The sequence below is a fragment of the Dendrobium catenatum genome, unplaced genomic scaffold (genome assembly GCF_001605985.2).
Source record: "Dendrobium catenatum unplaced genomic scaffold, ASM160598v2 fragScaff_scaffold_370, whole genome shotgun sequence".
Taxonomy (NCBI): Eukaryota; Viridiplantae; Streptophyta; class Magnoliopsida; order Asparagales; family Orchidaceae; genus Dendrobium; species Dendrobium catenatum.
The window spans coordinates 5,039,412-5,067,122 of NW_021318832.1; the positions used below are offsets into that span (position 1 = coordinate 5,039,412).

General features: G+C 34.7%; 1 protein-coding gene across 1 annotated transcript; it reads right to left on the minus strand.

Annotated features, from left to right (window-relative positions):
- Nucleotides 1–280: 280 nt before the first annotated feature.
- LOC110095455 (zeta-carotene desaturase, chloroplastic/chromoplastic) lies at nt 281–27,633 on the minus strand. Its single transcript, XM_020820999.2, has 14 exons — nt 27,263–27,633; nt 25,014–25,138; nt 24,208–24,342; nt 22,761–22,833; nt 18,422–18,495; nt 18,127–18,231; nt 17,577–17,821; nt 17,390–17,477; nt 16,844–16,886; nt 16,606–16,762; nt 16,271–16,399; nt 16,052–16,124; nt 3,581–3,745; nt 281–656 (listed from the first exon to the last, which is right to left on the minus strand). Exons 1-14 carry the CDS (start codon nt 27,390–27,392, stop codon nt 561–563), a joined length of 1,638 nt encoding a protein of 545 aa, XP_020676658.1. The 5' UTR covers nt 27,393–27,633; the 3' UTR covers nt 281–560.
- Nucleotides 27,634–27,711: the final 78 nt, after the last annotated feature.

Sequence of the window (27,711 nt, forward strand, 5' to 3'; positions counted from 1 at the left end):
AATAAATCACTTAAATATAATTTTATGTTAGAATAAATTTAATTAGTAATTATTAATAAGATTAATTAATAGATCGAAAATATTTAAATAAATCACACTTAAATATTATTTTATACCTTCTAATAAATTTTATCATAAACAATATTTCATCATTTAAATAAAAAAACTACAATTAAAAAGTATATATATTACTGCACTTTATGTTATTGTTGTTGCAGAATAAAAATTATAACAAATAAAAACCTTATTGCAGTAAGGAAAAAAAAAAAAACATTAACCATATTTCTCGAATAGTTTTGCTTGAATGGATCTCATATGTTATTTTCAATCTGGTTTACAGATTACATAAAAATGGGGATAGAATCATTAAAAGGCCTTCCAACAAGAAGAAGAAGAGCAAGTGAGCCTATTTTAATTTACAATGGCACAAATTGAGCCCATTTGATGTGTTCTTCTTTCTATATGCTTATTGAGAAATTCAGTTGAGATGGAAATCAGACAAGGCTCAATGTGTTGGACTCCTTGAAGATATCTTTTGCTTCTTCAGCAGCAGCTACCTTCTAGCGAAGCGACAGGATTTCTTCGCCGGCTCCACAAATGTAAGCTGCGGCTCGCCGGCCGGATAGAGTTGCCCCTTCCATGCTATCAATGTAGTCCTGCAGATGATATAAAAAGATGTTCGGAATTTCAGCCAAAGATGTTAGGCTGTGCTTGTTTGGTTCAGGTAGCCAAGTAACATAGCAAGTGCAGTAAGTGCCTTTCTAATGGAGCAAAGCATATTTCTTCTTTATTTTATGTTGGAAGAAAAAAAAAAAACCAAGTAGCCAAATAAAGTTGGTGAACCAAATAATTGGGCAATATGCTAAAGGTGAAAAGATAATTAATTTCTACAAACAACAGCACTCAGTTGAACTCTTGTGAAAATTTTTAAATAAAAAGTTGCTTTAAAAAACAATAAGAAAGCTGTTCCAAACGAAGCCTTATGGTTCGTTCGGGACAACTTTCTTACTGTTTTTTAAAGCATTTTTTTTTAATACAATTTTTTTTTTGAATTAGAAATTTTTGTACTAGAAAGCTGTTTCATAAAGCAGGAAGAAAGTAGTCTTAAACAAAGCCTAAATAGGGATGTCAAAAAAGTAACTTTTGTTGATAAGAAACTTTAGTTTACAAAGTGGCTTAGTAACAAACAACTAGAACAAGTGGAGATCCTACAGAATAAACAAAAAAATTGGAAGAGATGAGCTATATAGATAATTGTTCTGGAGATAGTGCATGCTCCAAATTAAACTCCAACTTTCATGAGGCTGCAAGTAGAGGCATCTTAATGAGCTTGAAGGAAATTTAATTGGGCGTGTCGTACTTGGGTGGACAAGAAAAGCTCAGTCTAAAGTTCTGGGCTGTTGGCACTGAAGTTCATCATCAAGCGAGGTTAAAATAAGTGAAGTTAATAGAAGATAGCAACTTGATGGTTGCCTTTGGCCAACTCCAAATCCAATAGGTGTGGGGAACTTGAGCTCCAAATAAGGCAGAAATGTGATGGCTCTAAAGATTGATAGTATGGTTTGCTGAAGATCCTATTATAAGTAGACTCAAATTAGCCCATCACAAACTCGATAGCGTATGAGAATTGTCGGAGAAATTTATCAAGAGAAACATATAAAGTGATAGTGCCTTCAACTCTCACTGAACAATTTTCAAATTCGGTGAGGGGTCAAGTAGCCAATTTGAGCTTCTCCCTGGTAAGATTGATGCTAAGGAGAAGTGGAAGAGGATGTCAACGGAACTCATGTTCTCAATAAGGATGCTTTTAATGCTGAAGCATGATTCTGCTAGGAAATACTTGAAGATCTCAAGTAAATCCTAACAAGAGAGACAAAAACAGCAAGAATGATCCACAAATCCGATGGGAAAACAAGCAAAACAATAGTTTTTATTGAAGAAATCAAACTAACGGAAGAAATAAAAGCAATGTACAATTAATCTTCAATTTGAGAGGAGGATCTATCTCTCCCAACCCCTAGATGCCGCTACAGCCCAAGACACCAAACTCCAAGAACAAGAACAGCCACAATAATTTGCAGACCCCTAATCCTAATCCTCTCTTCCTATTTGACATTGATTATTTGTGGATCTTCATCCAAACATTATATTCACATAAAGTGAGAATAATTAAAGATAATGGGTAATTGGGACAAGAATTAAAGATATTGGGTTCTTCAAGAGTGGCAAGGAGAACGTATCTTTACAGAAAAGGTCCTTCAATTATCTTGATCCTACAATTGCCTGGCTTAAGCCAACTGCCTTAAGCAAATTGCCTTGTGACCAGTACTGCGTAGGTTGGCCCATAAATTAATCAGCCTTGGTACGCAAGCTTTGGCATCAAAGGAAAGAATAAGATATCCTATCTGATGAGCTACTATCTCTTGCTTTAGCTGATGGCAGGCTTCAATGATGTGCCCACAACTATGACAGAAGTCGTAGTGTTGGTTATGATTTTCCTAGTTTGGCTTCAATAGGTTACACTACTTAACATGCTCGTAGTTTTGTATAGCCGATAAGATGCTAGAACTAGAAGTATTAAATTGACATACATCCCCGCTCGTCGTCGCTACTTATTTTATCACTATGGGTGAGAGAGATCTTGATCTTTACATTGTTTATCCTTCCAATACTATAAATGCAGGTCCAATCCCTATTGTTAGTCATTCCTTCTATTGGAGTTTTTAAAGAATTGTTGACAGTTAATACACTTCCTTTTTGGTTCAAATATTCCATATCACCAAAGAAAAACGACTTCCTTAAACTGAAAAAATTCTTGTTTTTCAAAAAAGAATCGATTCTTTTTTGAAATGTAATCACTATAAGAGCAACTGATAATAATGATCCATATAAAAGAGTTACATATCTTAATAGCATCATAATGAAATGCGCGAAAGGCCATGGGGAGAGAGAGCGTCTGTGATCCTATGATGAATGGGCCTTTTGCATAAGTGTAAATTCATTCGCATCAAGGTTGAGTAAGTGGAATGCGGGCGAAGCCCTCCAATGAATAAATCAAGTACAAGTTTAGGTTCTACACATGGGATTTAATGTGCTTTATTTGAGAATATTTTATAAGTTTTATTAGAGTAACTCTCCTGTATTCTCGCGAATGCTAGAGAAGTGGAAAAAGTCTTTGATAACCCTTAAATTTTTGCTTAATTGTTGGATGAATAACCTAGCTAGCTTGACAAAAGTATTGATTATAGTGCAAGGAAGTATAACCATGTTTATGCTTGATCCGTAAGTATAGTAGTAAACGCCTAGCATAAAAGTGAGTTCAAGGCATGTTGAATATGCATAATGATATTTTAATGGTTGACACAGTTATAGGTGTTTATAATCCCATCTTAAATAAATCCTGGCAGTATAGGATTGAAAATAGTGATTATTGTTGGAAGTTTCAGTGAGAAAGAGGTTTAACCCCTCCCCTAAAGGGAGATTATCCCTGACAAGGTTATAGAAAATGTCATGAGGTATCACTACGCAAACAGCCCTAAAATGAGAGATTATCAACAAAATACATTAAAGATTGACTTACCTGCTTTGTATAGGAACCCGCTAGGAAGAAATTTTTAACCGGAGTCTTTTGATCTGGTCTAAATGGATCTTTTCCAGGAGCTTCACGATAAAGAGACTGCGCAATCTTGACCACTGAAGACCATAGAACTTCCAAACCCTGAGAGGATGGGAATAAATCCAAGACCTGACAGCAAAGTGGACGGTTGAACACTTCAATATAAAGTCTCTCAAAACATGCAGAGTAAAGCCTCATTCCCGAAACAATTTCACACAAAATATGAGATTTTGCTCCACTTCGATTAGGTGGAATAGTCAACACACCTAAATAAAAGCATATATAATTCTATACCCACTTTGATTGGTCAACTAAGTAAAGTTCAATTCTATTTATTTGTGAGTTTATTTGAGTGTAGCAAAAGCAAAGAAAAGTAGTTCTACAGTCCAAAACCACAGACACCTATCTTTTAGGAAAAAAGCTTTACTACCCATAACAAACCCTCCACAAGAGCTTCAACTGGAAACATGCTAATGAGGATTGTGGGACTCATGCTCCACTTTTCCTTCAAACCTTTGCACCTGTTAGGCCGCCGGTTCACCCTGAACCGGCCTAGCCGGCCCTTGGTTTATAGGAGGCGGAACATGTCCGCCTCCCTTGCTCTTGCCCGCCCATATGGTGGGCCCCAACTTACCTAAGGGATTTCAAATTCAAAAAGAGGGGGCGGCTAGGTCTTGGGAGGGAGATTAGATTAGGAAAGTGTTTGTATTAAGAGCAAGAGATGTTTAGGAAAGGATTATGTTTTGATTTGTTCTCAATTAGAGTTTCTTGGCGACTTGGGCTCAAGACTCTCTTGTTTAAAGATTTGGGAGAGACGATCCTCCTCTCGAATTGAGGATCATGTAGCTTATTTTCCTCATTGTTTGGCTTTGATTTTCCTACCGCAATATATTGTTTTGGGCTGTTTTCACCCAGATTTCGCATTATTCTCGCTGTTTTTCACCAATTAGAGATAGGATTGCTTGCGAACTCAAGTATTACCCTTAGGGTTACTTGCGAACTCAAGTATTTCCTATCAGCGCCATGTTAGCTTTGATAGCTTATTTGATAGGTTTCTCGGAACTTGCATCTTCTCTCTTATAAAAAAATATAACAAAAAACTCCCTTGAGACGCATGGCAAAATGAGGAATTTAAGTTCCTCGACTCAGGATTTGAATTTAAGATTAATTCTGGATAATTATTCTCGGATTTTATGATTTTAAGGTGAAACATAATTGTTCAAATCAAGCCATATCTGTTGCAGGTTCAAAATTTATTACACTTGTTGCCTAACTAAGACATTAACATCTCAATTTACATGGTTCACCCCAATGTACATTAAACTCATAGAAGGGTGAGTCAAATGGAACAAGAATCTCACGAGTAACGTAAGAGAACCTTATGTTTGGAAGGATCTCAAGCTAGTTTTTCCCCAGGATCTTCAAGAGGAATCTCTTGGTGCCCCGTGGAGGAGGAGAACTAGTGACTATAAGTTTCTCAGGTAACTAAGTGGGACACCAACAGTGACTAGATGCTTTGTTACATGTCTAATGGAGTGCTTGTGGAGATCAAAGGTATAATAGACTATTTTCGAGTAGAATCGACACAACTCAAATACATTTTGATTTCAAGTCGAGTTTGAAATAGCTTAAACTTGTTTATTTCAAATTTGAATTTGGTTCAACTTACTCAAACTCTACTCAATACCAACCTTACATTAGACTTATAAAAGGGGCCAAGTTGATAAAAGGAAAATCTCATAGATAAAGAGAAAATTATGACTAAGAAGTTCTTGAGTGTGGTTCTCTAAGATTTTTAAGAGTAGTCTGGCAGTTTCCTTGTTTGGAAGAATGGAACTTGCGACTATAAGCTTCTCAGGTGAATGAGATAATACCAATAAGGAGTAGCTACTCTGGTATAGAGCCAATAATGATCTCCTAGAGGCCGAAGGCATGAAGAACAAGTGAGAGGTTCCTTTTGTGGGCAGAGTAGGCTCTCCATAAACTAATGATTGTCTTGTTGAAGACAGAATTGAGGAGATCTTGAATATGGGAGGTGATAAGACCTTGGTCGATGATAGGATAGACAACCCTTAATTGGCAAGAAGATCATCGCAAACTTGATATTAAGTGGCAGAAGCATTATTGTGGGCAAAGGGAAAAAAAGGAAGGAAGCAAAATGATATATATATATTTCTCAATACAATTCAAATTAATCATATAAGCATTATTAATTCAGTAATTCTCAAACTTTCTAACAAAATTTTTTCATTGATCATTAATAAGCATTTTATAGAAAAAGATTTTACGTCAAAACATTTATCATAAAGTTGGCTTATACTTAATAAATTATGCTTTAAACCTTCCACACACAAAATATTTTCAATTGAAAAACCATTAATTTTATCTATTGTACTTGCTCCCACTACTGTTATTGATCTCCTAGAGGCCGAAGGCATGAAGAACAAGTGAGAGGTTCTTTTTGTAGGTAAAGTAGGCTCTTCATAAACTGATGAATGTCCTGAAGACAAAATCAAGGAGGATATCTTGAATATGAGAGGTGATAAGACCTTGGTCGATGATAGGATAGACGACCCTTAATTGGCAAGAAGATTATTGCAAATTTGATGATAAGTAATAGAAGCATTATTGTGGGCAAAGGAAAAAAAGGAGGTAAGCAAAATGATATATATATATATATTTATTTATATAAGATAAAATAATTAATTAATTAAAAAAAGACAAGAAAAATAAAAAGGGAGGAAAAGGGAGAGAAAGTATTAGTACTTTATAATTGATTTTGAACTCATCACAGAAGTGGCAGAAATCATCTCTCAATAAGCTCATGGACATAGGAAATACTATTTAACTGAATCACGTAAATCTTTTGCTCCTTTTTTTTTCTCAGTGTTGCATTTTCCGTTGGATAGTCAGATTAATTCAGGGATCAGCCTTAAGCCCATGTCTTTTTGCTTTAGTCCTGGATGTTCTCACTAAACATTTGCAAGACTAGAGAGGGAGTTGAAGGTAAACTTGAATTATGGAGGTCAACCTTAGAGTTTAAAGGGTTTTCGTTTGAGTAAATCTAAAACCGAATGTATGAAGTGTAATTTTAGTAATAGATCTAGTCGGGGGTTATGACTTTGGGTGATCAAGTCATTAATAATAGTACACATTTAGATATATTGGGTCTATTGTTCAAAATGATAGTGAATTAGATGGGGATATTATTAGTAGAATTGAAGTTGGATGGTTGAAGTGGAGGAATGCATCATGTCTGTTGTGTGATAGAAAAATTCCCCTCAAACTTAAGGGAAAATTCTATAAGATGGTGTTGAGACCTGCAATGCTTTATGGCACAGAATATTGGCCATTAGAAGAGAAGCATAAAATTAGGTTAAGTGTTGCAGAGATGAGGATGCTCAGGTGGATGAGTGGCTTTACACTAAGAGACGCGATATGAAATGAACATACGTGAAAAGGTTAGAGTAGCTCCAGTGGAAGATAAGATTAGAAAGAGTCGCCTTAGATGGTTTGGTCAAAAAAAAACGGCTGACTTTTGATGACCCGATTATGAGAGTAGATGTATCATATTTGGATTATGTTAAGAAAGGTAGAGGTAGACCTAAAAAAGACTTGGTTAGAAAATATAAGAAATGATTTTTTTTTTTTCTTAGATTTAAATGAGAATTTGACTCTTAGCAAGACATAATAGAGAAAAAGGATTCATCATTCATGTAGCAAACCCCACATAATAGAATAAAAAAGCTTGATGTTGTTGTTGTTCTGTTGCATATTCGAGTGATCGCTGTTGCTATCAAGTACCAACAATCCTAACAATAGCAGGCTAAAACTGATGCGGACATCCAACCGTCCATGCTAATCCGAGGAGGAGCTGAAGATCGACGACCGAGATCACTTTGTTTTATTTTCATTTATTAAGTGTATTTTAATTTAGTTTTGCAATTTCCCTTTTTACCCTCTTGTCTTGTATAAGCCCAAGGGGCGAATGTGTTTTTTAATTTCTCTTGAGACCTATATATAGAGGCCCCTCTCTTGTATTTGGAGGATGGATTATTAATAAAAAAAAATTTGCGTTTTGCACTTGGGTTCTTTTAATTAAATATTAAAAATAATATATATATATATATATATATATATATATATAAGTTATTTAAAAAAAATTAAACAAGAAAAATAAAGAAAAAAAGTGTAATTAAATTGTCATAAAAAAACATGAAAGAAAATATTAGAACTAAATTTGAAGAAATATATAGACATTTTAGAATAAGTTAGGGCAAACGAGTTTTTTAGGGGGGAAAAAATAATTTTTTAGGAGGGGCAAAAAAATTTGTTGAGGGGGCAAGGCAATTACCCCCCTAAGCTTCATGTGGTTCCGCCAGTGTTTATAATTCTATACCCACTTTGATTGATCAACTAAGTAAAGTTCAATTCGATTTATTTGTGAGTTTATTTGAGTGTAGCAACAATCATGAATCCATCCAAAGCAAAGAAAAGTAGTTCTACAGTCCAAAATCACAGATACCTATCTTTTAGAAAAAAGGCATTACTATCCATAACAAATCCTCCTCAAGTGCTTCAACTGGAAACATGCTAATGAGGATTGTGGGACTCATGCTCCACTTTTCCTTCAAACCTTTGCGCCTGTTAGGCCACCGGTTCACCTTGAACAGGCCCAGCCCGCCCTCAGGCTTATAGGAGGCGGAACATGTCCGCCTCCCTTGCTCTTGCCCACCCACATAGTGGGCCCCAACTTGCCTAATGGATTTCAAATTCAAAAGGAGGGGGCGACTAGGTCTTGGGAGGGAGATTAGATTAGTAAAGTATTTGTATTAAGAGCAAGAGATGTTTAGGGAAGGATTATGTTTTGATTTGTTCTCAATTAGAGTTTCTTGGCGACTTGGGCTCTAGACTCTATTGTCAAGAGATTTGGGAGAGACGATCGTCCCCTCGAATTGAGGATCACTTGTATCTTGTTTTCCACTTTTCCTCATTGTTTGGCTTTGATTTTCCTACCACAATATATTGTTTTGGGTTGTTTTCACTCAGATTTCGCATTATTCTAACTGTTTTTCATCAATTGGTGATAGGTTTGCTTGCGAACTTAAGTATTACCCTTAGGTTTACTTGCGAACTCCTGCAGCTTCCGCCTAGATATCTATCAGTGTTACCCTTTATGTAGTGGGTGGCCAATACAGATTCTTAAATAGCCTTTGGATTGATTATAATGGAATTACTGGTAATTGTTTAGGAGCGCCAAATTAGATTATGGAGTGATAAGATTGAAGCAGGTCTTCATATAAAATATTGCTTACATAATATGTACCTCAAAGTACTTCTTCAGACCTCATAATAGATGAAGGACAAAGCAATTCCCTAGAACAAACCTTATACAGATAGGCAGACCTCTAATAGCCCACTCTTTACCTTATAATATAATGAATTACACATAAAACCAATAAAGAGTTTATCCCAGCCTTTACCGGATTCTCTAGGTCTAAATTGAATCTTCAGATAAAGATTTTAGTATTTCTTATCAACACCATATTAGCTTTGATAGGTTTCTCGGAACTTGCGTCTTCTCTCTTATAAAAAAATATAACAAAAAACTCCCTTGAGATGCGTGTCAAAATGAGGAATTTAAGTTCCTCGACTCATGAATTGAATTGAAGATTAATTCTGGATAATTATTGTTAGATTTTGTGGATGATTTTAAGGTGAAACATAGTTTTTAAAATGGAGCCATGTCTGTTACATGTTCAAAATTTATTATTCTTGTTGCCTAACAAAGCCATGAATATCTCAATTTACATGTTTCACGCCAGTGTCACATTAACCTTATAGAATGGAAGAGTCAAATGGAACAAGAATCTCACGGGGTAAAGTAAGAGAACCTTATGTTTGGAAGGATCTCGAGCTAGTTGTTCCCCAAGATCTTCAAGATGAATCTCTTGGTTGCCCCATGGAGGAGGAGAACTAGTGACAGTAAGTTTCTCAGGTAACTAGGCGAGACACCAACAGTGACTAGATGCTTTGTTCCATATCTAATGGCTTGCTTGTGGAGATCAAAGGTATAATAGACCGACGAGAATTTTGGTGGCTTATGGAGTCGGCTCTCCACATGCATGAACTACTTTAATAAAGTCCAGCACCTAGTGATGAGATCTTCATCGTGGTAGGCAATAAGGCACTTGGATGAAGAGATATTGACAAATCACTTGGTAACTAGTGGCAAAGGCATTCTTGCAGATAGAGAAAATAGAGAAACAAGGTGTTATAATTTATTATGTAAATATATGATTAGTGGACTATTTTTATCTCTTTTGAAGTTCTATGAGTTTAATTTGTTTGAAAATAAAGAGAAACATAGAGGGAGAATCAAGAGGGGCGAAAAGTATAAACCAAATATTTATACTTTATACCCATCTTAAAAATTAGTGAAAACTATTTCTGTGCATGACCATAAATATAAGCAAAACTATTTCACCTAACAGTATAAAGTTCTTTACCCTATATTTTTCTCTTCCAGTGTTATATTCTTTTTTGCTCTCTAAACCTATAGTGCATTCGTCTTTTCCCAACAGTTGATATAAAAGCTTGATGTGAGGGCTTATGAGAAACATGGGAATAATGTCTGTCGATGACATATAGATAAAGATTGACAAGTTTAATGAGATGAATTTTAGATGCAGGAAAATACATATTAAAGGATTTTTGTGTACAAGAAGTTATCTCTACCTCTTTGATAAAGGGGCTCACCTGGCCGGCCTAGGCCATCCCAGCGGCCCCGGCCATCGGCCCAACCCTAGCTAAATCAGCTCTTTGGCTGGGTGAAACTAGGGGCAGCAAAGGGGGAGATTTCATCATTTCGGCCACCCTTGTAGGGTCTAAGGGAGCTATTATTCATTATGTCAGGAGGAGTAATCAAGAGAGAGTTGTTTATGAAGATTTCCTAATTGTGTTAATGTTGTTTATGGAAGTTTTAATTATTTAGGAAGATTTACTGATTATGTTTATGTTGTTTAGGAAGGTTTTAATTGCTTATGAAGGTTTCTTAATTGTGTTTATGCTATTTAGGAAGGCTTTAATAATTTAGGAAGGTTTCTTAATTATGTTTATATTATTTAGGAAGGTTTCAATTATGTTTGGTGTGTGTGAGGGCTATTTAAGGGGGAGTTTTGTTTAGGGTTAGGGAGAGATATGGCTGAGTTTATTTTTTGGGGCTTTGTGTGAGTTTGTTAGCGGCGGCTAGGGTTTGTGGGAGAACCGATCTACCTCTTGAATATTAGATCAATTGTATCTTTCATTACTATTAAAGTAATAAAAAAACAACCCCCAAATTTGTATTTCTGCATTTTTCTTATTTCTATTTTGTTGTTTTTACTTCCAAGGCACATCACATTAGAACTAATACTTACAGTGATTAATGGTGCTATGATAATAACCCATTGTAGTAAAGATGTAACCTATCATGCACCAACACTTCTCCTCAAAGAGGCGTGCAGTGTCCGACACCGTGTCCGACACGACACTCGTCCGACACTCCTCCGACATTTGTCGGACACGTCGAAAACGTGTCCGATTAAAAAAATATTTAAAACAAATTGGACACGTGTGTCCGACACGCGTATCTTAAATATTTTATAATTTTTTAAAATATAATTTCTTATATTTGGTGAGATTTAAACTGAATTTCTTATTTCTTATCCACAACACCAAATCAACGTATGCATTTAATAACCATTCATCGAATATTCTCATTTTCATTTCTCTTTGGCAGTGAAGGCATTTTCATCTCCTCTCTTTTTGCACAATTACAAATCTTTCTCTTGTTGAACCAGAGTTGAATATGATATTGAAGGCCAAAAACAAACCTCTAAAGCTAATCCTAGTAGTCGAAGCTTGAATTCTTGATGTTGTAGTAAGTGATTATTTGCTTATATTTTTGTGGTTGTACTAGATATTTTGTACTAAATATTTTATATTATAAGCTAGACAAGTTTTCATGTCATTCATTTATTATTGTTAGTCATTTTTAATATGATATTACATTAATATATATACACTATATAAAAAAAATGTATTGCCGTGTCCGCGCCGTACCCGTGTCCTATATTTTCAAAAAAAAGCCGTGCCTCGTGTCGTGTCCGTGTCGCCGTGTCCGTGTCCGTGCATCATAGGATGTAACACATGATAGTAATTATAGTATCAAATATTGATTCATATACATGACAACAACTCTCAAATATTGATTCATAAGCATAGTGACGAAAGTTGTGGCACATGAGTAAGAGGGGTGAGAATGCCACATTCACATGATAAACTTTAAACTTTTTGAAGTCTTTGGATTCTGATTTTTGTTAAGATTGTTACCGTAGAAAATAGAAAAAAGTCAATTTCTCACATGTTTATTTGTTTCAAAAGATGGTTATGTACATTTAAGAATGAGCCAGGTGCAAAGATTAAGTGCCTGAGAACATATTGGAGGAGAATACAAGTTTAGAGAATTTAACATCTAGCGGAATATGTATGGAGAAGGTGGTTCCAAGAACACCACAAAAAGAATTGGATGTGCATGAACAAATCTCTGAACCAAAGATCTAAAAGCGTAAGTTGCAGACAGGATTCCCCAAGAGTATTTGAATCGATGTTGTGAGCATTAAAGCTTATCTGACCAACAAAGAACCCTTAAGGTCCTCTAAGTTACAAGCTACTTGAAAAAGTGTGGAATGACAAAAATCAACTTGTTACTCCTAAATTCATTGAATTGTCATTGCTTATTTGTTAATTTGGTGTTCCCACTTATAATGCAATCAAAAATTTGGGAGAGGGCCCCAAATTTTTTATCACAAAAAGCAATATCTTTCTAGGATGATAGAAAGACATAAAATACTCAAAACTTGACAAAATATAACTAACAAATAAAACACAACTTTAATATTATAAAAGGACTTACAAACAAGGACTCTTACAAACTTTGACGCTTACAAACATTTGACAAATTTATGACTTCAAAACGAACACCTAAAGAAGCTTTCATCCATTAGAAGAAGGATACAGGTGAGGTGGTACTTGCGTAGAGACGAAAGAGGTTAGAAGCCGAGAAGAATGGTGGAAAGAACTCGCAAGTCTTTCCTAGAGGAGATGAGAAGGAGAATGGAACAAGCTCGCAAGCTTTTCCAACAAAACCCGCAGGTTTACATTTCCAAAAATCATTCATATAACATATCTAAAACAGCCACAAACATCACTATTTATAGGCACAAAAAGGGCAGCCAAACAGCCCAAATATTAGGGAATATGGAAGGTCAAAAGACGCCAATAAGAAAGCTAAAAGACACTCAAAAACTGCAGTAGAAAACTGCACAAAAATCAGCAAAATTCTCTTGGAATTCCTCGCAAAACAGCCACCAAATCAGTCCAAAAAACTGTTCAAATTTTGTCAAAAAAAAAGCCCCAAAATCTCTTCAAATTCTATATTAAATGAGGGAGATGAAAAGCCAACAATCACTCCAGAAAACAAAGCATCACAGCCACGAAAAACAGCCCAGCCAGGGACCAAGCAGGGAACCGAGGAGCCCAGCTGCAGGAACCAAAGGGGAAGGCACCGGAACTCCTCCCAGCACAGGAAACCAGCAGCCGGTCATGGAACCAAGGGAGCAAAAAAGAGCCAACCACGGTTCTTCAAAGCAAAGGCACGGGAACAGCCCTCAGCACAGGAAACAATCAGCCAACCGTGGAAACCAAAGAGCCAAGGCATGAAAACCCAAGAGCCAACCACGGGAAACGAATAGACAAAGAGGGGAAGGAGAATAGACAAGATCAAAGAAATAATGAGCTAATTTTTAGCTCCATAAATGAACTAAAAACCAGCTCATAATGAGCTACCTTCCTCTTGACATTAATGAGCTGGAGAAGTCAAAAATCAAATTTTTTGGGTTTGATTTGACCCTCCCCTTTGTCTACATCAACTTAGCAAATTAACTTGTTGCTTTTTTGTTCATTGAATTGCCATTGCTTCTTCATTAATTTGTTGTTCTCACTTATTAGGCCTAAAGGTAAATAAGGAATCTCAAATATCATATCAAAGGAAATCATTGACGGTCCAAACAACCACCTACTTGTTAGTGATATACTGATATGTCTTCATACAATTATTTCAATCTTCCTCTGAGCATTTAACTTTGTATGTTTACTACGTTAGCAATGTCATGATTTCGATAAACATTTTGTTAAGTAATATAATTGTCATTTGTCAAACATTTATGATTTATCCAATAATATACATCCCAAATGAGAAAATTTTTGCCAGAAATTGATCCCCAATGTGAACCTTTGCAAGATGAAAGTGACTCAGATGTAGAAATGGTAGTTCCGGGCCAGGCTGAAAAGCCTTATGCCCTTCCTGATGTTGCTCAGGCAGACTTGAATGCAAGGGGAAAGAAAGAGGAACAAAGTTCTGGCTACATTTGGAATCAAGAAGGTGAAGGTCTTCTAATTGAGGTAGAATCATTAAGGTTTACTGCACTTTATTTCCGTTGAAAAGAAATCGTAAGTTTTTTAATTCAGAGAATCTTAAAAGGTAGAGATCAGTGGCGGATCCAGCCCTTTTTTTTAGGGTGGGCAAACTCGATATATATAAAAATATAAATACAAAAAATATAGATATATTTCACTAACAAAATTCAAAACAAAGTATTATATTTCATCATAATTTTTGAAATTAAAAAGAAAACTACAAACTCTGCATTCTACTTTGCATTTTCTGATAATGTTGCATAATGACTTCATTCGGAACAGAATCAAATACTTCTTTTTCAATATATGGCACTAGACAGTCATTAAGCCAAGCATCGCCCATTTTGCTACGAAGTCGATGCTTAATGATCTTCATTGCAGAAAATGTTCTTTCCACCGTAGCAGTAGCAACTGGTAACGTCAGTGCAAAAACAATAAGTTTATAAACTAGTGGATACACAACATTTTTTTTATCATTTACCATCTGTTTTGCTAGAGCAGCAATGTGGTTTGAGTTTGCCCTCATGAAAAAGTAAGCAAGATAAAATAAATAAATAAGACAAGAAAAATAAAGAGGGAGGAAAAGGGAGAGGAAGTATTAGTACTTTATAATTGATTTTGAACTCATCTCAGAAGTGGCAGAAATTATCTCTCAACAAGCTCATGGACATAGGAAATACTATTTAACTTAATCAAGTAAATATTTTTGTTCCTATTTTTTTATTCTTCTAGGCATTTTCCATTGAATAGTTGGATTACATGATTACATCAAGGATCAGCCTTAAGCCAGTGTCTTTTTGCTTTAGTCATGGATGTTCTCACTAAACATTTGCAAGAGGTTGTACCCTGGTGTATACTTTTTGCTGATGATATTCTTCTTTTTGATAAGACTAGAGAGAGAGAATTATGGAGGTCAACCTTAGAGTTTAAAGGATTTTTGTTTGAGTATATCTAAAATCAAATATATGGAGTGTAATTTTAATAGTAATAGATCTAGTGAGGGGATTATGACTTTGGGTGATCAAGTCATTAATAAGAGTACACGTTTTAGATATCTTGGGTCTATTGTTCAAAGTGATGGCGAATTAGATGGGAATATTATTAGTAGAATTCAAGTTGGATGGTTGAAGTGTAGGAATGCATCTTGCCTGTTGTGTGATAGAAAAGTCCCCCTCAAACTTAAGGGAAATTCTATAAGATGGTGTTGAGACCTGTAATGCTTTATGGCACAAAATGTTGGCCATTAGAAGAGAATCATAAAATTAGGTTAAGTGTTACAGAGATGAGAATGCCCAAGTGGATTAGTGGTTTTACACTAAGAGACACAATATGAAATGAACATATAAGTGAAAAGGTTAGAGTAGCTCCAGTGGAAGATAAGATTAGAGACAGTCATCTTAGATGGTTTGTTCACATAAAACGGCGGACTTTCGATGGCCTGATTAGGAGAGTAGATGTATTAGATTTGACTTATGCTAAGAAAGGTAGTGGTAGACCTAAAAAAACTTGGTTAGAAAATATTAGAAATAATATTTCTTTATTAGATTTAGAGAATTTTGACTCCTAACATGACACAATAGAGAAAAAAGATTCATGCAGCCTACCCCACAGTGGTATAAAAAGGCTTGTTGTTGTTGTTGTGCTGCATTTTCCGTGCCCGCTTTTGCTATCAAGTACCTACAATCCTAACAATAGCAGGCTAAAACAAATTCTTGTTCATAAACAATCACTAAACTATTAGGTTACAGATTCATTTGTAGACTACATAAGTGAATTTCCAGGCATGGTGACAAAATGGTGGCTTATCTGCCTTATCAAACACCAGATCCAAATTCAAACTCAACGCTATTACCACCTAAATCAGACTTCACATAAAAAAGGAGACTTTAAGGGTATGATCTCAATTTAACAACTGACCTGTTTCTGAACTCTCCTTACAATTTCATCATTAGGCAGGGGCATGTAGGGATCACCGGGTGTAAGAACAGCTCTGCAAGAAAAATGACCTAGCGAGAATTAGCTAAGAAACGGTAACAATTAAAATTTAGGGATAAAGAATCTCAAATAAAATTTTAAGAATAGGGGAAAAATAAGACAAGGCTAACAAACTTCCAAAACATTAAGAAAGTCACTTACTGGATGAGGGAACCCTGCCCTTCTCTGTAGTAATCTTCAGGTGATGCAAGCGCAAGATCAGAAAAACAGGAGAAGTCGGCATCGGGCGTGTAGAGAAGATTATCCAAACCGACGGCTTGTCTCATTTGTCTGAGAAGTTGGAGTGAGCAAAGGAATGATTATGACTACTCTTGTAGAAGTCAAATACTAAAACTTTTCAAATAATCAGAATTTTAGCTGCAAGTATTTAACAAATAAATGTATGAAAACTGAAATTCTGCCCCCAATTGAGAGAAATAAGCATACTGATTAAAAACAAAAAAAAAAACAAAATTAGCTTGCCCGCAGGTAGTTACCTTGACCTCTCAATATCTTGCAACTCTGTCACCCAGCCATTATAGCGAAGCTGCACAGTTACAACGGGAACTCCAACTAGCTTGAACAGATTGTCAAATATATCCCATTCTCTCCATTGAGCTGGAATCAATTTTTTTATTCCAGGGACATCGCATGCTGACAATTAAGAACACAACCTCAGCACATAAGGTCCAAAAGGTCGATAAGTCAGAAACTTACATATCAGTATTCACAGACCTGCAACATAGACGTCAGCTTTCACAATCTTCTTCTCCGTGGCCTGAAATTTTCAAAGTTGAGGCAGAGACATTTGTTAATTATTTAAAAAAAACCGTGGATTTTGCTCTCTTTGTAAGAATACAATTATTCTCAAGTTTTTTTTTTTTTTGGGGTTCTTTCTTTGATCAATGGTTTTCTACAGCCTTCAAAGCTAGAAAGGTACCATTCATTACCAGCTCCGGTAAGAAGCCATTCAAGGATGGAATTACATCAGTTTTCATAAAGAGTTAGCCGTGCATCAAGCAAATATAATAAGTCAGGAAATTGGACCACTTCTGGGATCCCACTTGAATATGTACTTCAATCAGTATATTCATTGGAAATCAAAACCATTACAAATCATAAAAAAATCTGTATTAACTTTGAATTAATTTGGAAGCCGTGACTTTCATGTTACAAAGGTATAACCTAACCATTGCACCATTGCCCACCCTTACTATCTATGAGCTATTTTTTACTCGAAATATAAGGATCCAATATCAAAAGAAAAACCTTATAGCTAACCTTGGACATGGCAAGTCCCGTAACAAAAGCATCTCCATTATCAGATTTCTCAAATAATACTTGTCTGCAACCCCATCTTAAGTGAAACCTGCGGCAGCAGCAGATGCTTCAGGCCAAATTCTAAAAAGAATCACCTTGATCACTAAAAATAATAACGATTTTATTAAAAATTTTGTCCCCCACATACCGACCACCTTTGTCGGTTATATATTTCTTTATAGGACCACTTAAGTAAACATCAGGTGAACCCTTCAACATTCGCAAGAGAGAAGCCTCAGTTTTGGTGGCAAACAGAGCAAAAATGGTGAGCATACATCGAGCACTTATATTATCACAGTCAATGAAACCAAGGGCATAAGCTACAGGATCCCACATTCTTTGAATGCTTGCACGAGTACCACCTTTGGACAAGAACCAATCAGAGAAACTGACCTGGAATGTTGGGACAAACATAATTATAAACAAAACTGACATTGGCAAAAGAATAATTAATAAATGCGCAGGCAGAAGATAACCAAGGAAACTTCACAGTTTCCCTGCTTACATTGTCTGAGACATGATTCCAATTCACAAATAGCATAGAAAAGAAATTTTGTTTTGTAGATCAAAAGTTTCTATTTTTATGACTTCTCAATTCTAAGAATATTACTTTTCTAAATGAACAACAAGAGACAATTGGATGTGGAAGTCACTATACTATACTTAGTGAAAATTCTATAATTATAATTTTTGCTTACATTATCTAAGTTCCTTATGTCCTGTAATGCTCCATCTGGATCAACAACAGCCCTAACAACGGGGCTTAGAGCTAGAGCGAGTGCATTCCTTGCTTTGTCATAAGGCTGTTAAAACAAGGAAATACAGACCAAGATATAAACTTTAAAGGGGACAGAAACAAAATAATAGTGTAAATTGATAAAAACATAATATAGGTGATGATAATCAAGAAAAATAAACTGTTTTATTAGAAAAATCTAGCAGGCACATTACAGTAAACAAACTGCTTGTCACCTCCTAAAGGAGTCCCCATACCTTCAGTTGATTGGTAGCTAGAAATGCTCGAATGCCATGAATAGGTGCTCCAATCGGAAATCTAAAATCAAGTTCTGCAATAGAGATCAATATGACAAACTTATGACATAGTAACACCATATTGTCAAAACATATTGTCAAAAAATATGCTAACACACTTCAAATATTTCAACCAATGATGTGCGGCCTTAATGGCCACTGGCTCAAAGCAAATACATTAAATTCACTACAAGGTATAAAACAACAACAACATTAAGCCTTTATCCCACTATATTAGGTCGGCTACATTAATCATTTTTCTCCATTGTGCCATATTAGAAGTTAATTTCTCATTTAAATCTATTAAAAAAATATCATTTCTAATATTTTCTAACCAAGTCTTTTTAGGTCTGCTTATAACCTTCTTAACATAAGTCAAATATAATACATCTACTTTCCTAACCGGGTCATCGAAAGGCTGTCGTTTTATGCGACCAAACTATCTAAGGCGACTCTATCTAATCTTATCTTCCACTGGAGCTATTCCAACCTTTTTCACGTATATGCTCATTTTGTACCATGTCTTTAAGAGTAACGTCACTCATCCACCTGAGCATTCTCATCTCTGAAACACTTAACTTAATATTATTCTTCTCTTTTAATGGCCAACATTTTGCACCATAAAGCATTGCAGGTCTGACTACCATCTTATAAAATATTCCCTTAAGTTTGAGAGAGATTTTTCTATCACACAACAAGCTCTATGCATTCCTCCACTTCAACCATCTAACCTGAATTATACTAATAATATCCCGATTTATTTCACCATCACTCTGAACAAAAGATCTAAGATATCTAAAATGTGTACTTTTATTAATGACTTGATCACCCAAAGTAACAATCCTCCTACTAGAACTATTATTACTAAAATTATATTTCATATATTCGGTTTTAGATCTACTCAAATGAAAGCCTTTAGACTCTACAGTTAACCTCCATAATTCAAGTTTACCTTCAACTCTCTCTCTAGTTTTACCAACAAGAAGAATATCATCAGCAAAAAGCATACACCAGGGTACAACCTCTTGCAAATGTCTAGCGAGAACATCCATGACTAAAGAAAAAAGATATGGGCTTAAGGTTGATCATTGATGTAATCCAACTAAAATAGGAAAATACTTGATCAAACCACCTTGTGTCTGGATGCAAGTAACAGCTGCTGCATACATATCCATAATGATTTGAATATAAGCATTATTAACCCCTTTCTTTTCTAGAACTCTCCATAGCACTTCTCTTGGAACTTTATCCTATGCTTTCTCTAAATCAATAAATATCATAAGTAGATCCTCCTTATTCTCTCTATACTTCTCCATCAAACATCTCAATAAATGTATAGCTGTCATAACAAACCTACTCGGCATGAATCCAAATTGATTTTGAGAAACATTAGTATCACGCTGTAATCTATGCTCCATAACTCTCCCATAATTTTAAAATATGACACATTAACTAAATTCCTCTATAATTTGTGCAACTTGCACATCATCTTTATTCTTAAAAATAGGAATTAACACACTCATTCTCCACTAGTCTGACATATTTTTAGTCTTCAAAACAATATTAAAAAGTTTAGTAAGCTAAAAAATTCATGCTTCTCCTCAGCATTTCCACACCTCTATTAGGATATCATCAGGTCCAAAAGCTTTTCCACAGTTTATTTTCTTTAAAGTCTCTCTAACATTGGTTTTACTAATACACCGATAAAAATAAAAATATGTATTTTCATTTAGGATACTAAGATCACTAAAGTCAATCGCATTCTCGTAATCTTCTTTGAAGAGTTTATAAAAATATCTCATCCACCTTTAAAAGTATTTTTTTTATCTTCATCCTTAATACACTTCACTTAAAATAAATCCTTACTACTCTTGTCTCTATGTTTGGCTAACTTGTACATATATCTTTCACCCTCCTTCGTATCTAATAAATTATATAAATCATTAAAAACTAAAATCTTTATATTATATATTGATTTCTTAGACTACTTACGGACCACTTTATAAGTTAATAAAAGAGAGATAGATATTATTAAATAATATGAGTAAATTATTATAATATATATAACAATGTTTTATACATAATTATTTAGGTATCAAACTAATGAAGATGAAATAAGGATTAGAGTGAATCACCAAATTATATAAAATTAAGGTGGGTATTCATATTACTAATTTATAATAATGATTTTGCTTTTCTTAATCTAATACACAATTATTATCAATACTAATTCAACTCATTGTTATTACAAATCCATTTATGATTGATCTCTAATACAAAAAATTGAGCATGTTAACATGGATGAAATTAATAAATATATTTCACTCATTATCGTATGTCATATAAGGCTCGTTATATAAAAATATGGAATGATACGAAGAATGCAAATAAAATAATGTATATAGGAGTGCTTGCATGCTAACTAATAACATCCCCCTTAAAGAGCTTGTTGGGGATGCAATATGCCCGCATGCAGAAATTAAAAAAAAAAAGTATTGGAAAAGGGAATGAAAAATAAACTACCCCATATGGTACAATTTAGATGGTGGCTTATGTGATGGTTAAATTATTTACGAAATGAGAAAGTTAAATATAATATGACATGATACGATACGATGAAAGATTTTAAAACTCTTATTTGGCCATATTTGAATAAAATGAATCGTCAAATGATTTATGATAATTTAGTTTTAATCATCATATATATTGAATTTTTTGTTGATGATTTTCTTCTTGTTGATAAGACTAGAGAGGGAGTTGAAAGACAACATGAATTATGGAGGTCCACCTTAGAGTTTAAAGGTTTTCGTTTGAATATATCTAAAACAGAATACATGGGGTGTAATTCTAGCAGTAATAGATATAGTGGAGGGATTGTGCCTTTGGATGATCAAGTCATTAATAAGAGTACATGTTTTAAATATCACGGGTCAATTGTTTTAAGTGATGTTGAAATAGATGGGAATATTATTAGTAGAATTCAAGTTGGATGGTTGAGGTGAAGGAATGCTCAAGGCCTGCTTTGTGATAGAAAAGTATCCCTCAAACTTAAGGGAAATTTTTATAAGATGGTGGTGAGATCTACAATACTTTATGGCGCAAAATATTTGTCACTACAAGAGAAACATAAAAATTAAGTGAAGTGTTATAGAGATGAGAATGCTCGGGTGGATGAATGGCTTCACTCTTAGAGACAAAATGTGCAACAAGCATATACGTGAAAAGATTGGAGTGGCTCCAATGGAATATAATTTTAGAGATAGTTGCCTTAGATGGTTTGGATGCACAAAATGTTGGCCTTCTGTGACCCAGTTAGGAGAGTAGATGTATTAAATTTGGCCTATAAGAAAGGTGCACCTAAAAAGACTTGGTTAGAAAATATTAGAAATTTCTTTTTCTTTATTAGATTTAAATGGGAATTTGACTCTTAACAAAACACAATGGAGAAAAAAGATTATGTAGTTGACCCCACCAAGTGGCATAAAGGCTTTATGTTATTGTTGTATACATAATTGAATTTTTTATTCACATTATGTTACTATGATTCAAATATATGATATATACATTAAGTGATGACAACTCATCATTGTTGTGATTAATATATTCATGATATGTGACTAAGAATTAAATGAGGATCGAAGAGAATCTATTTATCATAAACGTGACACTATAAGCGAAAGGTGTTTATCTTACATTTGGTTTAAAAATAATTTATATATTGAAGTTGTGCGACTAAATATGTTAATATTAGTTGGCACCAATAGATAAAAAATTAAATTTCCGTTCAATCATCTATTTCTACCTCATTAATTTCAGCCTCTGAGCTGATTCATGACAATGAAGCACCAGTTGATCTTTTAACCTAATGTTTGCAAGTACAGTCACGAAGTGTACACTTTTTGGTTCAATTTTCAGAATTTAAGAATAAGAATAAATATATATATATATATTAAAAAACACTTAACGCTATTCTGCTTATATTTATTAAAGCATACTGAATGGGACAATGGGATATTTTTTTTTATCATATAACTTCAGTTAGAAAACATTAACAAATCTGGACTTTTCAATATATGTGAACACTAACATCACAATCTGAGAAAATTAATAAGTTGCACAAATATCGCAAAGCAAAACTCACGTATATGCATAAAATAAACCTCAAATTACTATTTTGTTGTATAGATAATCAGTTTCTGCTTTTCTTATTGTTTTATATCCACATTTCATCATCCAGATGAACAGAGATAAAATGTACGAAGATGTCTGAGCACAAGCAAAATAGTTAAATATTACATACCGCCAATGTCACCCCCTTTATTTACGAAAGTGTGAGTGTGATCCTTCAGCAGCAGGTTTCCATCAGCACCCACCTGAAACATCCCAAGACAAAATGAGCATTAGCAGCATTCTATTGAACAGCAGTAACTTTACCCCCACGAAAAAAAGGAGTAAATTCAAATTTGATAAATGAGAATAAGTTCAATTATGTATTTAAGAAATTTGAACTGTGAGTTGTCAGACATTTCCCAACTTTGATTCTTAAATTTTCATATAATAGGTGTGAATGATGATTCCCTATTAACCATAATCAAATTCAAATTGTCTTCTATGCCTCTTAAAGCAAGTGTCACAAAGGATTACAAATTGTTCCATCTCAAAAGATATCCTACACCAGAAATGCATGATCTATTATGATAAATCTTCAATTATCTTCCAAAACGAGGGAATAACTTTTATAACCATCAAATAAATGGTTGTCTAAGTTTTTCAATATGCAGAAACATGAATTTGACATCTGTTAGACTAATACAACAACAACAACATCAAGACTTTATCCCACTACGTGGGGTCGGCTACATGAATCCTTTTCCTCCATTGTGTCCTGTTAAAAGTAAAATTCTCGTTTAAATCTAATAAAGAAAGGTCATTCCTAATATTTTCTAACCAAGTCTTTTTAGGTCTACCTCTACCTTTCTTAACATAAGTCAAATCTAATACCTCTACTCTCCTAACCGGGTCATCGGAAGCCCTCCGTTTTAAATGCTTTCTCTTTGGTAGCAACACCGAGAAGAAGATAATTCATCCCAAACTAAGCCATCTGAAACAGTAATAATAAATCATCTATTTAATGGGAACAGGCAGCAAGAAAAAAATGTGAAAGTGCAGTATAGCTATAGGTCTTAGTTAGGCAACTGTGGATCTACAGAACAAAATGATCAAAAAGTAAGGCGTTCATGAGAAACAAGCAATTGAAACAGGACTAAAGGAGCACAGGAAAACAATCATCATCAAAGTGCAATAATCCATAAACTCAGTAGAAAAAATGTTCCTTGAGTCATGGAAAATGTATTTAAGTGATTTCAACCTACTGACGAAATAGCATTGTAGCACGAATGAGAAGCCTCTAAAACCATATTCTAAGTATGAGAAAGTACTCGAATAATCACTGAGAGAAACCAGTAAGATACTAAACTGCATAAAATGATAAAATAAAAGACAATATTTTGAAGTAATAGTAAAACCATCAGCAATAAAAGAAGTAATGCAACAATTCCAAGACTTGATTACTGAGTTTTTATATCCCAACTATTTTATCTGTTAGCAAGCATACCCAGAACTAAGTTCGATTTCACATCAGGGATTTCACATCAGGAAATGCAAAACTGTTTATTAAAAGTATAATATACTCAGTGGTACTCCGGTTGGCCTGTTAGATACAAGTCAAATTCCCTGATAAGACAAACCTTTTTCATTAGACGGAAAAGATTGCTGTAGCAACCAAAAAACACATGCAGTCCCATTTCAATATGGTTTCCATGTTTATCAACAAAAGATCCCACTTTGCCTCCAATAAACTGTCGAGATTCATATATGTCAACCTGCAAAATAGAGCAAACTGATTTGTTTGTCCCATGTAAGCTTTCAAGTGCATAACATAAAAATACAGAAGCAAAAATACTTAATATATAAGGAAAGCAAGCAGCAAAAGTGTAAAGAAATAAGCAAAATGACTTGCCTAAACAGAGAGAAAAAATATTTCAGTGATGGGAGATGCAAAAAAGTGCGAGAAATAAGTGCGGAAAAAAAGACATCACTGATAAATTTTATGAGAGCACATAGAACATATGTGAGTATCACTTTTAGACAAAACAAACCGATATGATCCCAAATAACACAACAAGAGAAACAAAAATATTGATGAAACCTCAAGTCAAACTACCAAACACCTACTCAATGTTTATGGACATGAATATAACATTTAGCATGAATCAACATGCATACAAATATTAAAACTGATTCATACCTGGGGATATAGTAAATAAAGGAAAATGATTATTTTCTCTCATAAATAGTTTTGAAAATATTAGAAATGATCTTTCTTTATTAGATTTAAATGATAATTTGACTTTTAACAGGACACAATGACAAAAAAGGATTCATGTAGCCGACCCCACATAGCGGGACAAAGGCTTGTGTGGTTGTTGTTGTGGTATAATTAGTTTTGAAAAGTGACAAATCAGATCCTGGACAAAACATAACGTCATCTTACCTGATGCCCTTGATCCAAAAGTTCTACTGCAGTAGACATGCCAGCAAGCCCAGATCCAATGATAGCAACTCTGAGTTTAGGTCCCCTGTAATGCTCGGGCTCTGGCGGAAATAACCCTTTTGGAGCTGCTCGAGGAAAGTTCACTTTAGCAGGCTCAAAGAGAAATGACAACTTTGTAAAGCCTTAATTAGCTAATAAACAATGAAGGAATTAATGAAGTATAACTTTTGCAATGACAGAAAATCAGCTAAGGAAAATAAGTATGTTGCATGCTATGGCAGCTTATGAAGATTTTCCAACCAAAACCACTCACAAGCACCATTGCAGACATAAGAACCCAGCAATCCTATTATTCTTCTAAATTATCATAATTGACAATCACATCCCACAGTATTAGATTGAAACAACTCTTGCACCACACCCACAATAAAAAATGCTAACATCACACTGAGAATGCTAAAAAAAACAATATAAATTTTCTGAAGAAATTAAATCCTCATTTGAACAACACTAAAAAAATTAACATTTCAAAAAGTCAGATTCATGCCTAAGTCTATCATCATCATTATAACTAACCTTATCAAAACTAATAGTGGTTAATTTTCCGAATCATCATTTTTCATCCAATCTTGAGTGTTGCAAATCATTTCCAACAGCTTTGATCCATGAAACCTTAGAACTTCCTTTTTTTTCCTGCTTAATCAACTGTCTAAGCTTATCACATGCACATTTCAAAGCGTGGATTCCAAATATGTAAAAATTTGAAAGAAACTTGGCTCAAAATTCAAACTAGATGATAAGATAAATTTAACTACTATTACAAAACAAGAATTCCACCTACCAACATCAACATCTTTCGCCTTATCACAATTATTTGGGACAAGGAAGAAAAATATAAATATAATGGCATAAGGTTCCTCTTCTTTTATAAAAATATATGACTTCCAATATTTTTTTCCCCAAAATATAAGCAAGATGTAAGGGGAAACTTCTAAGTTCTAATCAATATCAATCAACTGGAAGGATTTCATAACTATTGAAAAATAAAGAAACATACAATACATTCGAATGTTACTAGCAGTTGTAATAAAGACTAAGGCTTCGTTTGGAACGGCTTTCTTATTGCTTCTTAAAATAGCTTTTTAGTTAAAAAATTTTAATTTTTATACTAGAAAGCTGCTTTAAAAAGCAATAAAAAAGTCATCCCAAACAAACCCTACAAGAAAAATATGATAGAAAGTAATTGAGTTTCGATAAGAATGTGAATAAGTTATTAGGATGAATTGGCGCAGCTTGAAAGCCCACAAGATGCGGTTAAAATAATAGTTGATGGTCATTGGCATGATCAATCAGAAAGTATTCTAGGCCCTCTGTAATCATATGTTAAAACTTGGAAACCATAAATTAATGGAAGCAATAGTACCATATAATACACACAACTAAGGAGAAGATTATCAAATTCTAAAGCATAGTCTTTGCAGAACTACAGAGAAAACCCATTCAAATCTTCCAGCCAATCTTTTCTTTTTCTTTTTCTTTTGTTCTAAAGCATTATCTAGAAATATATGTAGAAAGGGTTGGGTTTCTTATTTTAATATCTTCCTAATAGTCAGTAGGAACATATTCAAATGAAGAGCATAAAACAAATTAAGCAGCATAACAGATAAATTTGGTAATTGATTTCCCAAACCAAAACAACTATTTGCTCGCAATCTAATTTCAGGCCTCCTTACAGAGCGCAAATATCTTTTTAAATTCCATACCCAGCTTGGGAACACGTTTAGTCCTAAGCACAACCAAAACCATGGCAAAGAGATGAAAAACAGAAACCTTTTCAATGCCCAAACCAACCAAACTCCCATGTACATCTCCAACCGAAATTCTCATTTTTCACTAAAATGCAGTAAAATATCCAGTGGAACGCCATTTTGCCCCAAATCCTTCAAATCATCGCTCGTTTCTTTCGAGCCTTTCTCAGACTAGTTCGGTAGAGAGAAAAAAATGGCGCAAGTGAACAGTGCGCCAATATTGACGTCGCACTGTTCAACTACAATCAAAAGGTGGAAGAAATGGCGTTCGGTTAGGGCCTCCATTCGGCTGCTTGCCGAACAATGGAGATGGTCAATACGCTCACAATCCACTTTTCTATAGAAACTAACATGAAAATCTAAATCTCAAATCCAAAAAACCATCCAAATTCATCATCAGGAACGATTGCACGAATAAAGAACCTAGTTTAAAAATCTCACCATTGACGCCCATATCAGATACCTTGCTGTCCAACGATGCCCGGACCCTCCACGGCCGCTTATAACCCTTTAAACTTCCGAAGGAGTTCACGGCCACATAAACCGACGAACACGAAGCTGCAGAAGCCATGGCCGAGCCTCTGCGCTACACAGAGAAATAGGAGAATTTGGGAGACAAATCGAAAGCTTAAGCCCAGCTTAGCTCTCCCTCTCTCCTACGAATAAGAAGCGTGCTTTAATGGAGATACCCGTACCGGAGTAAGTGGGGTTTGCCCGGCGCTCCAAAGAAGCGGAATCTTGTCGGCTCAGAAGTATCTGATGGAGGGAAAACAATCATGCGAGGGTAGAAAGGTGAAAACTTTAGGATTGGGCAGAGACCAACTTCGTCGTCGGAGGTTAACGCTGGATGATTTGGTCACCAATTACTCGATTGAGTGAGAGTGCGCTTT

Coding starts and splice junctions, on each gene's coding strand:
- LOC110095455 (XM_020820999.2), bottom strand. CDS start 27,392: ATGGCTTCTGCAGCTTCGTGTTCGTCGGTTTATGTGGCCGTGAACTCC. Junction 22,834..24,207: donor TTTTCCGTCTAATGAAAAAG/GTTTGTCTTATC, acceptor GGGATGTTTCAG/GTGGGTGCTGATGGAAACCT. Junction 17,822..18,126: donor ACATAAGGAACTTAGATAAT/GTAAGCAAAAAT, acceptor CCAACATTCCAG/GTCAGTTTCTCTGATTGGTT.